The 15,569-nt window shown below is 47.2% G+C and overlaps 1 protein-coding gene across 1 annotated transcript; it reads left to right on the forward strand.

Moving 5' to 3' along the window:
• The first annotated feature begins 899 nt into the window (after positions 1-899).
• Positions 900-15,105, forward strand: LOC149866630 (killer cell lectin-like receptor subfamily G member 1). Its single transcript, XM_090043975.1, has 5 exons — positions 900-1,081; positions 8,156-8,254; positions 9,026-9,177; positions 12,098-12,201; positions 14,220-15,105. Exons 1-5 carry the CDS (start codon positions 964-966, stop codon positions 14,329-14,331), a joined length of 585 nt encoding a protein of 194 aa, XP_089900101.1. The 5' UTR covers positions 900-963; the 3' UTR covers positions 14,332-15,105.
• The last annotated feature ends 464 nt before the right edge of the window (positions 15,106-15,569 follow it).

Here is a 15,569-nt window from a genome sequence, read left to right on the forward strand (position 1 = left end):
TAATCAGAAGCAGAGTAAGTGCCTAAGGCCCCAGGTTCTACAGTAGAGCAGCCACTAGACCAGGACAGTAGCACTGCAAGTTATCTATATACTTGGCAGATGTCGCCTGCTCTGACACATGCTAATTAGCATGATTAATTGAGTCTGCTCAATAAATCAAGTCTGCTGGAGCACACTACTTAGCGCACACCAGCAGCCTCTGCATCGTGTATTCATCATCCCTGTATTTAAAAATAACTGTGGGGGGGGCGCTTTAACTAAAGTGTAAAAGAAACTTTAGTTAAAGTGCCCTCATTGTCATTTTGGGGTGCCGAATGCTGAATACACATGATGCTGTGAGCACTTTAATTACAGTGGCTCTAATTAAATTAGAGCAACCCCTCACCCCCCACCCCGGAGCCCGTATAATGATGTCCACAGTGTACAAGCATGCAGATGGAGGGATTCATTCCTTAGCTTCTCTCCTGGGACTCTCAAAATGTCTGTCCATAGCCCTGCTGTGAATTGATCTTTCCTGGGATGTACCAAAGCACTTGATGATGACTAGGTAACTATTTAAATATCGATTGTTGCTTCTTTGCACTCCCTCTGTCTCTATTCACACATCTATCTCACGCCTAGAATGTCAGTTTTGCATGTGTTTGTATTATTGCATGGAGTTGGAGCCTCTAAAGTGGTGCATTAATACAAAAGCTTTATGCTTATCTGTTTCAGCCTCCCTCAGCGACTAGCTTTAAATTCCCACCTCAGCAAGCTGGAAAATGAAATTGATCCCACTCCTGACCTCTGAACCTCTCATCACAGAATTCACATAACAGAATTCACTTGCATGGGAAGTGGAAGCTCCTGGGTTGCATTTTTTTTTTTTTTTCAAGCAGTCTCTGGTTTCCTGTTTCACAGGCTTTGAACATTTTTCGTTCATCAGCCCGATTCAGACTCCTTGTGATACACGCGCTTCTTGGCATGGAGGGAAACAAGACAGAAACCTCTGGTGCTGAAAGGAACGAAGAAATAATTTATACCTCTGTCAAGTTTTCCCAGCCCCCACCAATCCATGCCAATGATGGACTGAAACATGAAGGTAAGTGGAACTCTGGGACTAAATGACTTGTAGTAAGTACTTGCAGGACTTGTTGCAAGTCCTGCTTACAGCTGGTGACTGATTGAAACTTTGAGGCTTTGCGTCTTGAGACTTGAAATTTTGGTTCTTCTTTTAAAAAATACTGAGCTCTCACAAGGTTTAATAAAAGTGGGAGCTGTGAGTGCAAAACTCTTCTGAAAGTCCAGCCTCTCATGCACATCCTGAGGAGGACACTCAACAACCAAACCACTCTGACCTTTTTTTTCATAATTTGAATGCGTGAAACCTTATGCCTGTGCGGGCTAGAGAAGATGAGGCTCTAGAAAAATTAAAGGTATGTGTGAATCATAGTTGAGAAATAGGAAAAACCTATTAGATTCACTGGTTGGCTTTCCTGGGGTCAGTGCAGGACTGCTCCCTGTGCTTTCTTTCTTCACTGTTATCTTTGGTCTGATTTTAAATGACTCCATGGCCTAAGCTTCCCCTGCCATCTCCTGAGAGGCAATTCCACAGCCTAGTACATCTTGCCAGCACAAAGATTTTTCTAGTATTCACCTTACATTTTCCCGTTCATAATTTCATCTCCACTGCTCCCGGTAACCTTTCTTCCATATACAGCCCTTAAAATTCCTTTCCTCCTTCCTCTTTACACCTGTTGGATTTGTGCAGGCTACTGTGAAGTCTCTCCTTAGTTGTTGCTTTGACAGAGACAGAATTTAGCTCTTTTAACCTCTCCGTATAAATCACTTAATCATTTTTATTGCTGTTCTATGAACTCCCTATAGTTTATTAATAGCCAGTAATGAGGTGCCCAGCACTAAGTAGGTTCTCCTCACATCCACGTGGAGGTGGACTTTCACTTCCCTGTCCTGTTATGGGATGCTTCTGTGCTTGCCACTGAAAAATAATCTTGCAGGTTCTTATGGTACTTCATGCTGCTTGCTGAAATGCTGATCGGTTTGAACAAAGCTGCCTCAGGAAACTTCAAGTACCTTTCTGCCAGCAGTGCTGCACTCACTTGGAAGGAGACCTTCCTGCGAAGGAGAATGTTGTTGCTGTACAACATCCCTTGCCCAGCATTATATGGTGTCTGTTTGCTTTCCATCTCACTCCTTCAAAGGTGGTCCCTCCCATAATGATCCTGTCTAGGCACCTTTCTCTAGTGAAGCTTAGTACCTGCTTATAGTGGGTCCTTAAGTGAGGGACAGAGCTGGGTTTCAGGCCAAAGGGGAAGGTGGGTAGCATGGGTGGGCACCCATATTGGGGAGGGTGGGGGTCTAGGCCGGTATCCAGCAGTGGAGGGAGTGATTGTTGTCCATCCAGGGGAGCTGGGTTGACTTCTGGTAGTGGAGAATCAGGCTGGTTGTCAGTTCATATGTAATCTGCCTTTCTGGCTGCAGGAGCTTTCACTTCCAGCCCGTGACCTGGCTATAAAGATCCCTAGCAAATGGCTGTCTCCCAGGGACCAGGCCCCTGAGAACTAGCTCATCTCTTAAGCAGAGGCATTCAATTGCTCTGGACATTCCTGGACATACTCTGCACAATTGAATCCTCTCCCCACAGGTCCCTGGGCAGGGGCTACAGGAAGCAGGTTTCCATTTTCTCTGGGATGTGGAGTTCTGTCCACCAGTTCAGCCCTGGAGGACATGCCTCGCAGTTCTGATCTCCTGGGATAGAAAAAGCCTCCCTCCTGCTTGTCCCTCTCTGTGCTTCTATTGTGGGGCTGTCCAGAGAAGGACAATGGGTGAATGTTACAGCCATAAAAATGCTCTAAGCGATATTTTGTTATTGTATGTACTTGTCCCCATTGTCCAACTCAGCCCTTACCCAAATTCCAGGTCTGAGACATCCTTCATGTGAGGCCACTGAAGTGAGTAGATTTTTGTGCTGGGGGTGAGTTTGGCTCAAAGATAGCTGTGGGTTCTTGGTATCCTTGAAAACCCAGCCCCCAAGGGTCTCAAATTGGGCTCTTGAAGACAGAGGCCACTTTTGAAAATTTTGGCCTATGCATTTTACCTAGTCAAAGCCAGCAAGTGCTAGAGCCAGGTCCCTTGAAGCCTCATTTTTTCCTCTTCTAACCTCCGTGAGATATGCATCCTTTCCCAGTGACACTGAAAACAACTGGGATCTATCTGAGGCGCAAGATGGCACAGTTTTGATCCTTACCAAGACAGTAATCACAAAGCGCTAGCAATTTCCAGCTGCAGAACAGAACCTGTCATCATAGAAATAAAAGAGCTAGCAATATTATTGATTCACTCCCTATGAACCACTGTAACTTAGCAGAGTTGACTCAACAGACCTTAAGCCAGTCTTAATTTAAATTAAAGCTGCTTTTACACATGCTCGTGGGGAGGGGGGTGAGGCATTTGAATTAGAACAGTTCCAAGACAGCCAGTCTAATTAAAATGGCTCGCCCACACCCCTCCACCCTTCCCCTGCATTTCAAAATGGCCACGGTGATGCTGTAACTAAAGCTCATTCAACGAGATTGAATTGAAGTGGTCTTGAGGCCATTTTCAAATGGGGAGAGGGACTAATACATGTGATGGTGAGGTGACACTGGGAGTATTCACATTAGAATAAGGAGCAGATTCAATTAATTTAGTCTGCTCGGACACGTTCTAATTGGAACGTGTCTATAGTCACCCAAAATGTACAGTGTAATTCAAGTTACAACCCTTCCCTCTGGGGCAATTTTCAGTTTCACAGGTCACTGGTGGGAAATATTTTCTGATTTATCAAGTCTATGATTCATAGAATCATAGAAAAGTAGGGCTGAAAGGACCTTCAGAGGTCATCTAGTCCAACCAACCCCATGCCAGAGGCAGGATCATCTCTATCCAAACTGCCCTATACAGTCTTTTTTCAGTTGTATGCCTGCTTCTCCTATTCAGTCCTCTCGTTTCTCACCAGCACCTTCTGTCGTCACCTAAGAATAGCAGAGATGCTTGGAGTTGAATACACTGCTCAGTTATGGTGCTGCCTGGGGCTGTAATTGCTTGTTAACAAAATACACTCAGAGCCCAATTTCTGGACTCTGTTTTCCTTCTTAGTCACATGGAGCCCACCAGGGCTTCAGTTCAATTGGTATGCATGAGAACATTGTGCCAGCATGGCTTTTCTGCGATCTTATTTTCCAGGAATGAAGCTTTTTAAAATTTCTTTTTTAAAGAAAGACATTTCTCACTGTTCTGGCTGTGGAAATACACTCTGCTCTCATTTTTAAGGTGAACAATTGCAGTGATCTCTGCCTTTGTTTGCAGAAGCTGAAACAATAGATGTGAAGTGTCCTATTCAAGGCAGCGGGACCCAACTTTGACATTTAGAGTATTAACCTTTTTTCTAAGCGTGTAGAAAAGGAGGGGGAGGACCACATTACAAAGACCTGTACAATCTTCTGTTGATATATGATACCACATAGGGCTTCTGGGGAGACAGTCCCATTGCCTTCCCCCTTCTCCAGCCAGGAAGGCACCAAACCAAAATAGCCCAGCAATCCTCAGGGAGGCATCTGAGCCTTCCCAAAGTTAACCCCATCCTGAAGAAGCCCAGTTGTCTATGAATCTCACCAACAGGCACCCAGGCACAAGGAGCCCCTCAGAGTTCATGGGGGTGCCTGGGCCTCTGGCAGGGAAAATTAACTCCAAGAACATGTGTGGACATATTTTGAACATCCCTAGTCTACTGGAAATGGCATCTTGGGCCCAGCACTTGGAAGAGGCCTACCACTGTTGTTATTTCTGTTCAGTTGGTGTTTCATTTGTTCCCCCTGGATCCTAAGCCTGTACCTCATGGTACAGTATTGGGCCTGCTTAATTCTCCATACTCTGACAAAGGGAAAGGATTCAGAAGGTGCATTTGGGCCTGGTGGGGGATGGACAGGCCCAGTAGATTCATTGATCAAGGTAGATGAGCTTTGTGTTAATTTGTCTGTTTGTGAAATATAGTTGTTTTATTGTACATGTGCTCAAGGAAATGACAGAGCCAAGTGACTGAATCCATCAAGTGCATTTACTTTAGTCTTTATGGCCATTTTTACACGAGCCCCAGGAGATGGGGGGGGTGGGGGGGGGGGAGGGGGAGGGATGCTTAATTAGAGTGCCTCTGACAGCCGCTCTAACTAAAGTGCCTGCAGCATCTTGTGTGTCAGTGTCCTCACACATCAAAATGGCGAGTGGGGTGCTTTAACTAAAGCTCATCAAATTAACTTTAGATAAAGCACCCCCATTGCCATTTTGAAGCATGGAGCTGCTGATACATAAGATGAGGAGGCTGGCTGGAGTGCACTAATTAGTACATCCCAGCAGACTTGATTAACTGAGTCTTCTCTGATGTACTGTAATTACAGCACATTGGAGCAGCCTCCATGCATGTCTACAAGCACCCTATTAGATTAGATTTTCACATCCTCCTGTTTCAGCAGAGGTCACGTTATCAGGTTTCTGAAGCCGATTGAGATCTATACCTATCAGACAAAAGAGAAGAATGGCGAAAAACAAAAACAGCCAACTCGTCAGAACTGTTTGATCAGAATTGAATGTCATGTATTGGAAGATAATTATCTCCTTCTTGAGCTATTTGCTATGTACAAGCAAGAAAATGAGTCAGCCCTGCCATGCATACCTAACTTCAGGGCTGGGGGATTTTTCAGGTGTTCAGGCTGACTCCACTTTCCTAGGGGGCTGCACTGGTGCAACTGTTTTTGTGTTTGAAGGCAACAGAAACAAAAGTAACATCAAGTAGACATGAGGTGGCCAGGCCATGGCACAGGTGCCACAAGTGGCACAGGCAACCTGTGTGTGGGACATGTGGCAGACTGGGGAGAGAACAGGCAGCACAGCAGCAGACAGGGCAGGAAGCAGAAAACAGCACAAAAAAGAGCAGGGAGCACTGGGTAGGGAGCAGGAGAGAGCACAGCAGATCAGGCAGAGGAAGGGGATTGAAGTGATACTTGGGGAGGGCACAGGACTTAATTTGTGGCATGTCTGCTAATGAGGTATAGTCTACCCTACTGAGGTAGACTCTAGGAAGAGCCAAGGTAAAGCTGATGGAAACAACAAGAGGCTTGAGGTCTCGGATTTGCACATTATCCTGATATTTCTACTTATTTAAGCTGAACAGTATTTGATGCTGATTGTTTTTAAATAAGCAAGAAAAAGAAGGTGGGGAGATGGAGGCAAGAGACCCGCCAGATTTAGGAAGTGCTGCAAAAACTTCCTCTTTGAGAATGTCTGCCCATTATAAGTGACGCTTGCAATTCTGTCCCAGAACTACCAGACAACCAGAAGACCTGGTACCTATCAAATGTGCAAGCACAATAGGAGGGGAAAGAAAGAGTCTTAACAAACTGAACTGTCCTTCCCACCAATTAAAATTATGCAATTAAAGCAAGGCCTCCTACATAGACAGTTCAGACTGCACATAGGATGACCTGCCAGAGGTGCCACATGGTCCACAAAGGATTTTACTGATTATTTGCTGTGGAATGGATTTACCAGTAATAAACCTGAAGATAGATTAATAGAGGGCAAGCTTATGCTCCAGGATTGCTCATTGTGTGCAGCTGTTTATTGATTTATTACCCTGTTGAAGTCCCATTGCCCATTCAACTTGCATCACCGCGTTAAAACCCCATAAATAAATGATAAAACAAAAACCTCAGAATCCCAGCAAAAGCAATAAACATAGACATGCCCCCCACACAGCAACGATTTCCAAGTAGATTTTGGCATTAACATTGGTATGTCAAGGACCTTACTGAAACCAAACATGTCCTGGGTCAGACTCCCCTCCTGTGCTTGTCCATTGAAGACCAATGAGTTACACAGAAGATGACCTGTTCTATATAGAAGTTGGTGACTTGCCCCCAACACATGCTGTAAAATCCAGGCACCTTTTTAGGATCATAGAAGCTGCTCTAGAGTATGGTCAAAATTATGTTCAGAAACTCCCCTGAGCTGCTGACACTATAAATTCCTAATAATAAATTATTATTAAAGCAGCAACCTAAGTCCTGAGGATTAGGCCTATAACACTGGGTACTGTGTAGAGATGAGCAAAGAGACAGTGATTGCATAGAAAGAGTAACTTTTCCACCTGAGGCTCCACAGAGAGTCTTAGAAAGACATAACCGTGAGCAGGTGTGTGACCTGCATGCTGAAGTCAGATCTTATCCTTGCGAAAGTGCCAGGGTTTCATTAAATAAGCAAGTGGGAGAAGCCTTGTTGGTACTTTCGGTCTAAAAGGAGGCAGCTCCAGCCACACCAGCCTGTCCCCCAGCACCTTGCAGTCATGCTGAGGTCAGTATCAAGTTGGCTACAGAGCATCCCATTCCCCTGCCAGCTGCACAGCACCTGCAGCACCACTGTGGGGTCAGTGCTGGCTCTGAGGAAGGAGCACCACCTACCAGTACCAGCCAGTTCTTCTCATACCAGTACCAACCAGCATGGCATTCCTGGGGACTATGAAGCACTAGGTCAGTTCTGTAGCATCACTGATGTGTGTATACCATGCAGTTACTGAGGATACTGCAGGGAGCCCTGTGTGGCGCATCTCTCCTGAAACCTTCCAGGAATAAAGGCTGCAGCACTCCTGCTGGTTGCTTAGTTGTGTCTTACAATGAACCCCAGTACATGAGGACTGGTAATTGTCTGGCCCATTTCCACACTGTGCCAGTGCTATGCACACAAATGAGCTATGCCAAGGCTATCAAGCACCTTAGGTCTTGTGGGGCTCCCTGACGGCTTGAGAATTTGGGACTGGGGTGAGCAGGGGCAGGGCCTGGCTTCAAACCCACCTTCAGAGTCCTGATGGGCCTACATGTTGTTGGGGGAAGCGGGGCAAAGGCAGCAATGGTTGCTCTAAACCTCACATCACCTTTTGCCTTGTCACTGCCACTTGTTCCGCCATCACCATCCATTTGGATCAAACCCAGGAGGCTCCTTGCAGTCTGGATCTGGCTCGGGCACAAGTGAATTTGACACCCCAGGCTGTACAATGCTGCTCTTAATGGGGACAAGCAGTCCAGGGTGAAGCCTACATTTACCCTGACTCCTATTTTCTCTCTTCCAGGCCCATGCTCCCAGTCCTCTCTTGTTTGCCGCTTGACTGTAGGTGTCCTGAGTGCCGTCTTGCTGGTGCAAGGGGTAATGCTAGTGGTCCTGCAGATGAGTAAGTGTATAAAATAGCCCTGGGCCTCAACAGCCTGAGAGCAGGAGATGGGAGGTCTTAAGCAGAGGAGGTTGGATTCTGGTCCCTGTGACACTGGCATAAGGGTGGAGTAATCCCTCAGGGGAGGATGGAGTTACTCTAGCTAGGCACCAACATAAACCAAAGCTCAGTCTTGCCTGTTGCATACCTGCAGGCTCCTTGGGGTAACCTAAGCTGCTTCACCTGAACTATGCTCTCCAGTTACAGAAAGACAGGTACTCAAAGATCGTTACAGACTTGCCTGCTCTGGGAAATACAGATACTCTGGGTGTGACATTCTGAGTACAGCATGCAAAGAAGGTGCTAAACCACGCCAGAGAAGGGCCCATATGTTATGTAAATAGCTTTAAGCTGTGAGCACAGCTGCCCCGCACGCACCTCAGCCCCTGCAACAATCACATTGTATACCATTTTCCCACTGTCTTTGTAGTCCCTCTCTTGCTTACAGAGTGCCCGATTCTGTTCTCTCAGATCTGACTAACTCTTCTGATATCGGTGCGGTCAAAGCAAGGGGTAACAGTAAGAACTGCAAGTTCACAATGCCCTTGTGGTATTACATTTCTTGCCTTAATCACAGTCCTTGCTTTCTGCACAGTAGTCACCTTCTGCCAGAGGGTGGCTCCATGCCAGCAAGCAGGTGTGTGATCTCTGAACTATCCAGGCTGCCATGTGCCCTGAGATCTTACAGAGGGGACAGTGAAAGAGCAAAGCCATTGTCATGATTCTTTACAGGTGACTCCTGTCCGCGGTGCCCCGAGCTGTGGATGGGCTACGGGGACAGCTGCTACCTCTTCTCCAAGGAGAGAAAGGACTGGAATTCCAGCCAGGAGTCCTGTGCTGCAGAGAGCGCTCGTCTCCTGGTGATCAGCAACACCCAGGAAATGGTTAGCATGACAAGGCTTTTGCATTGCTTTGCAAATGTCTCTGCAGTCTGACCACCCGGGGGTGCTGTTGTGTCACTTTAAGGCGAAGAAAAGTCTTAAATATAAGGATAGTTCCACACTAGGCTACCTTTAGGCCCCATTACATATTAATTTTAGGTGGCTCCTGGGACTTTTAACTCCTGGATTGTCCACACATTAATACCTGAAACTAGTTTTAAGCATACTTTAGACATCTTAAAGTTATGCCACTCCAGGGCAGGTTTATCTCTGATCCATGTTACCCAACTCATGTTCCATTAATGTTCAGCCACTCCCCTCAGATGAGCTACCCAAGCTGCAGTCCTCCAGCATCCCAAGATGCAGTGTCCCCTCTGCAACCCTCTTGTTCTGTCTAGACAAACTTTCCATGCCCTAAACTCTGCTGCCCAGGGGATGGTTTTGGTACCAAGCCAACTCCCTGTCCTGCCCCAGAGGAGTGATTTTCCCACACACAGGGCTGCAACCCCATTCAAACAGCCTACAAAGCACATGCCACCTAGCCAGGTATCAGGGCATGGACAGGTCTAGGAGTGGATCTGGGGGAGGTGTCAGGGAGGAACACGGTAAGGGGCCAGATTGGGTCCCCATGAGCTGTGGCTTCCTTCCTGGGGCAGGGGCAGTAGCTCCCCCAGAAGTGCCTTCCCTCATCACTCCTACCTCGCAGCCATCCGAGGAAGCATGACCAGCACCCCCTACACCCCAATTCCAAATCCTAATTCATTTAAACATGAGACTTTCTTTAATTTATTTATTTCTTTTAAAATGATTATTTCTTCTTTACTTTTTATTTTATCCTTTAGGGGCCGACTTTATTTTACCACCCTTCCCCCATGCCCATTTCCTTTCATTACCCATCTCCATTATACTAAATCTCCACCTCCCAGCTATATGTTCCCACCCCCTCCAACCCATCTCTCAGACTGCCCACCTAGAGCAGGGATAGAAACCTGTCCTGGCTCAGCAGCCCTGTAGTGGCAACTCACACCTGTAGTCCTAATCAGGCCTCTGCTTGCCAGCCCTCTACGGCAGGGGTGGGCAAAATGTGGCCCACAGGCCAGATGCAGCCTGCCAGGCTAATTTAGAAAATTATTATTTATCTGCCCCTGGCTGCCTGTCATGCAGCCCTCGATAGCTTGCCAAAACTCAGTAAGTGGCCCTCTGCCTGAAATAATTGCCCGCCTCTTCTCTATGGGCAAGTCACAGCTGTGCAGGTGGGGGATAGGGAGAGAATGTTTTGAGCCTTACAGTGTGACTGCTGCAAGCCTTAGCTAGCACTAACACTAAGCAACATTTGAGCAACTCAAAATGCAACGTCTAACAAGGCCCTTGCAGTTTACATGCAAGTGGCTCCCGAATGGAGGGCTGGGGGACACATGGATGATGAGGAAAAGACCTTAAAAAAGAAGCAGGGAAGAACATCACACAGTTGACTTCTGTCTCATCCCTCCCATTCAACCCCAGCAAAGCTGAAGCATAGGATCCTGAGCAGGAGGTTGGATGAGAGGGTCCCCGTGGGAGTCAGTGACAGTATCCCTGTTACACTGCAGTCTTTATGCTAAACTGTTCCCCAGCTTTGGCGGTGACATTTCATGCTACCTTGGCAAAGCTAAACGTTCTTCTCCCTCCTCAGCCGCTGCTGCTTGGACATACATGGATCTTTGTGCATTGCTAATGACATCCTTATAAACGCACCCTCCTACTAATGCCTTGGGAGGTGATTCAAAGCAGGGAATGACAGAGCCCTGGCTACAGGAGAGCCAGAGGGATAGGGGCATTTCATTAGAAACAGCAGGACAAATTCAGTCTGGGGGTGTCACTACTTTACTTAGGAGCTGAATTAGTAATGAACAGAAGTGAAATGTCGCATAAAAGGAAGTGAAAGGTGAAAATGTACAAGGGGAAAGTTTTTATACTTTAGTGAAACCTCACTTGTGCCCTGCAGCCCTCTGCTATTCCCTGGGTTCCCTACACAGCTCCAGCTCTGCTGAGGCCTTTCACTTTTGCTATCCCAGTGCTACTGTCCCCAAACAGGTTTTTCAGGGCCCCTCAGACAGTCAGATTTTGCTGAAGAGCTCTAAATGTAGGGCTGTATTTTGGAGACTTTGTAAGGTGTGCAGTACCCCGAGTTTACCTTGGGCATGTCTACAAGTCCTCCCCATTGATCTTAAGACTGCCTCTGAGAAGTCAGGCCCCTCTCATTCCTCTTGTGCATGTACTGCGTGCAAAAAAAGGTCATTTACTTACAGTTGGCGGAAATCCCAGAGATGCACTCAGGGTCTTAGTCTTGGGAGCTCCCCGGTCATGGTTCTGAAAGTGGGTGATGGCATTTTTCAACAAGTGGCATGTGTGAAGCAGAAGTGACAGGGCAGGGTTGCCCACTAATCCCCAAATTAAAGAGGGCATGGTTGTTTTATTCATGACAGTTATTGTGGCAAAGGGGTGGGCAGGCTCCAGTGTCCTGGAAACATCCTGTGCAATATTGAACTGGGACACCTCAAAGCCTGGGTGTTTCTCTTGAACACCATAAACACTATGTGCCTTAGGACAGGCCCAGCTGAGCCAAGCTGCCTGTCAGCCAGTACCCATGGGGAACAGTCCAGCTTTGGGCAGGGACTTGGACTAGGTGGCCTCCTGAGGTCCCTTCCAAGCCTAATTTTCTATGATTCCATGATCCCCTCTGCTTCCTGCTGTAGAACCCTTAGGGACAAGGATTTGGGGAGCACATGGGAGGGAGAACAGGAAGGAGACAATCCGTCAGTGCTTCCCCAGGGAAGAACAGGCAGTGTTCACTGTGGTATTTCCTGCCCTGATCGCTCAGCAAGAATTCAGTTTTTAAGCTGATTTCTATGCATCTCCTTTGCATCTCTTCTCTCTCTCCTAGAACCTGTTCAAGATGATCCCCAGAGAACAGTCCTGGATTGGACTGAGGAACACCACCCGCTCTGGCTGGGTCTGGGCAGACAGCTCAGGACTCAGTGAGATAAAGTGAGTTCTCTAAGTCAGATCATCTGATAATAATACACTGTTGGCTCCATCTTTACTCAGGCAGAACTCCTTGGGAAGTCAGCAGGCCAGAGCCTGAGAGCTTTACTCACTGTTGAATTCTACTTTGTGCCCATAGGCATGAATTCAGGCAAATTCCACTGGGTCCATTCAGCTCTCTCTCCAGGGCAGATGGTCTGCTGAAGCCCACTCCTCCTTTCATGCATACATTCCCACCCTCCCCCAGGAAGAAGGAAGGTGAGCCATTCTGCTCCCCCTTGGATACCCTTAACATGGGGTTGAATTGAACCCACAGTGTTCTGTTCTGATACGTCTGGTGGGGAAAGCAGACTGGCTAGATATTAGCAAGCTCTGCTTCTCTTGTATCTCAGAATCCTTTACTAAGCAGCTGAGGACTCATCTAAAATGTGTCTCTTGCTTGGAAGCAAGACCCACATTTTTATTCCCCTCCCTTCCCAAGAGTTGCTGAGGACAAGAGACTGTTGAAAATGCCCTGTAAAGTAGGCACACTTTCTGTAATTGGGAACTGACTGTTCTGTCTAAACTAATCTGTCCCCTCACATCTCTAAGGTTTCCTGGTCTACTCACCTTCCGGGGAAAAAGCTGCCATCTTACCATGATAAACATGACAGTGTGCTTAACCTGCATGACTTTACAGTTAGGGCTGTGAGGCTCTGGAATGGGCTCCCAAGCGAGGTGGTGCTCTCTCCTACCATGGGGATCTTCAAGAGAAGGCTGGACAGATATTTGCCTTCAGCGATATGACCCTGGCACCCATTCCTGCCCGGGGAAGGGGGTCAGACCTAATGATTTGTTTAGGTCCCTTCTGACCCTAAGCACTATGATACTATAATACTATGACTATTGATGTTATGAGGAGCTAAACTGGCTTCCACATCATTTCTGTCTTCAGCTCCAATATCAGGTTCAGCTCTCCTCCTCTGGCCTAGTTCATGCTGCAAAACTTTGAGTGTACTTTATGGCTCTCTGTACCAGCAGCACCCTCCACTCCAACAACAGAACAACTCCACCTCTGCCAAGCTGAGTAAGAGCTCTGCTGCTACCTGACAGCTGGCAGAAGCCTCATGAAGACACTCCCACCCCTTCAGCTGGCTGCCACAATCCACTCAGCAGTTGGTGCCTTGCCAGGGAATCGCTTGTGTCCTGTGAGCTGTAGCAGAGCTGTGGCGCTTCCAGAAGCATGCATGGATGTGCTCTGGAAATTTGGTGGTGATGGCTGCTGCCAGAAATCATGGTGTTAGAGGCTGTGGCTTGCAGACATGGCCTTTCGCTGGTACAAGGTCTGGACCTGTGAGTTTCAAATCAAGCCTTACGCTTCAGACTGGGGGCTCTTGATACCCAGGTTGCACAAATATTGGAGGCATCCAGTATTCAAAGCAATAGAGAATGAGAGCCTTGGCTAAGTCTTTACTCAGGCAAAATTCAACATTTCACTGGAATATGGGCATCAGAGTTTGGCCCCTGTTAATGCTTTCTCATTCTCTGGCACTCCAAGTAAGGAGTTACCCAGACACCCCAAACCTCATTTCTATTTGCCCCTCACCATTGCACTGGCAGAGGCAGGGTGAGAACATTCTGACCTCCAGTCTCTACCACACGGCTGGTTTCCCTCTTTGAATCCAACTCTCCACCCTACGACCTTTCAGCAGATGGAAACTGTCACCCACCAAGGCTCTCCTGTCTCTGCCACTCTAATGGGGACCCAGATGCCATTGATGTGAGAACACATGCAGGTCAAGCTGTACACAGTGGTGCCTGGTCTAGCATAAACATGACTTTCACAATGATAATGGGGCCATAGGGGATTATACTAAAGACATAGTTTCACTTCATGCCCATTTCTGATTCCATACCAGCTGCTGAATAGAAGCTATTCATTTTCTCTCTTTCCTTCCCATCATAAGCAGAGAGAGAGAGAGAGTTTTTTCTTATCTCTAATTGTGAATCTCTCCCTACTCCTCCTGTGTCTCTTTTTTTAGGGTCATATCCAACAGCCCTGTGCAGCACTGTGGAGTCCTGATGAATGGTGTCTTTCAAGCCTCCAGCTGTTCAGTTTCTATGCAATGGATCTGTGAGAAGTCCCTCAAGTGACCTCCTACTTCACTTTGCCACACAGCCACTATTACTTACATTCAGCCAGTGGTGGGGATACTAGCCACCCATTGAGGGCATAATCAGGGCTTGTTCCAGCAGGCAGGGTTGGCTGGGCTGCAAGGGGGATTAGAAGGTATCTTTGCTACATATGAGATCACAATCTCATTCCTGGCCTTTCAGTTTTCTGAGGTTTTCTGCAGGGGCAAGGCCAATTGACCTTGATGATGAGGGGTCACTAGTGCCATGCAGGGAGCCTGGATCCATTTCCCCTCCTTATCTCTTGGCGTGGAGTTTTTTTGGGTTACCATGGAGGTCCCCCACATTCGAGTCTTCATCTCAGTCATTCCACTCTGCTCCCTGTACTAGTGCTATAAGTGACAGAGGCTTATCCCTGTGCCCCTAATTCTGAGATTTCTACATTGCTAAGCAGAACACATTTCCGCTCCCTTTTCTGATTTCTGTGGGACCTGGACAAGTGCAGAAGCTAAGCCACCAACCTCCAGTGATTTGTCCTATACCTGCTGGATTTAAACTGGCTTCCATTCTAGTGTCAGGCTCTGATCTGTGTGCCAGAGTAAGATGTGCTGTGACAGGGCAGAGCAAAATGGAATGAGAAGACAGCTTTGGCATAATCTCAGGAATTAAATTTCCCCCATTTCAATAAATTTGTGGCTTGTGTCTGTGTTGTGGCTGCCCTCTACTGGCATGGATCAGAACTGCTCAGCAATGGGTATCAGAGACCTCCCTTAGCATGTGTAGGGCATGGACACTTTGGGCTCCTGTACACATCATAGGATTTAATCCTCATTAAATTAAATAGGTTTATAATATTTTAAATTGTTTGTTTTAGAGCATCGCATTAGTGTTTCCACATGCTGGGCTTCTGAATAACTTAAGTCCAGTGTGCAAGTCCCTGTAAATTCCAGCAGGGGAGAGCTGCATACCAATCTACCCAGTTGCTGTCTTCCCTACTGAATTACAGCAGGGGGCACATATAAACCAGTAATACACCACTAATCCTCTCCCTCCTCACTCCCAAAACCCCTCTCCTTAACACCCCTCTGCCAAACGACAGACACCCCGAAACCATGTGAACTCCCACCACTCCCACATCCCCTTCCACTCCCCCATACCTCCTTAAAGGACTCGTCTTATCCCTCAAGTGAGGGATCCCCACAATAACCCATAGTCATCACAACCCCACAACATCCACCCCCAAACCCACCCAGAGGGAG

Source organism: Crocodylus siamensis, chromosome 4, assembly GCF_052110815.1.
Source record: "Crocodylus siamensis isolate JL-2025a chromosome 4, ASM5211081v1, whole genome shotgun sequence".
In the NCBI taxonomy this organism is placed as follows: Eukaryota; Metazoa; Chordata; order Crocodylia; family Crocodylidae; genus Crocodylus; species Crocodylus siamensis.

Excerpts from the sequence above, each read along its gene's own strand:
- LOC149866630 (XM_090043975.1), top strand. The coding sequence starts at position 964 with ATGGAGGGAAACAAGACAGAAACCTCTGGTGCTGAAAGGAACGAAGAA. Across the intron at positions 9,178-12,097 it reads TCAGCAACACCCAGGAAATG|AACCTGTTCAAGATGATCCC; the intron begins GTTAGCATGACA and ends TCTCTCTCCTAG. Across the intron at positions 12,202-14,219 it reads TCAGGACTCAGTGAGATAAA|GGTCATATCCAACAGCCCTG; the intron begins GTGAGTTCTCTA and ends CTCTTTTTTTAG.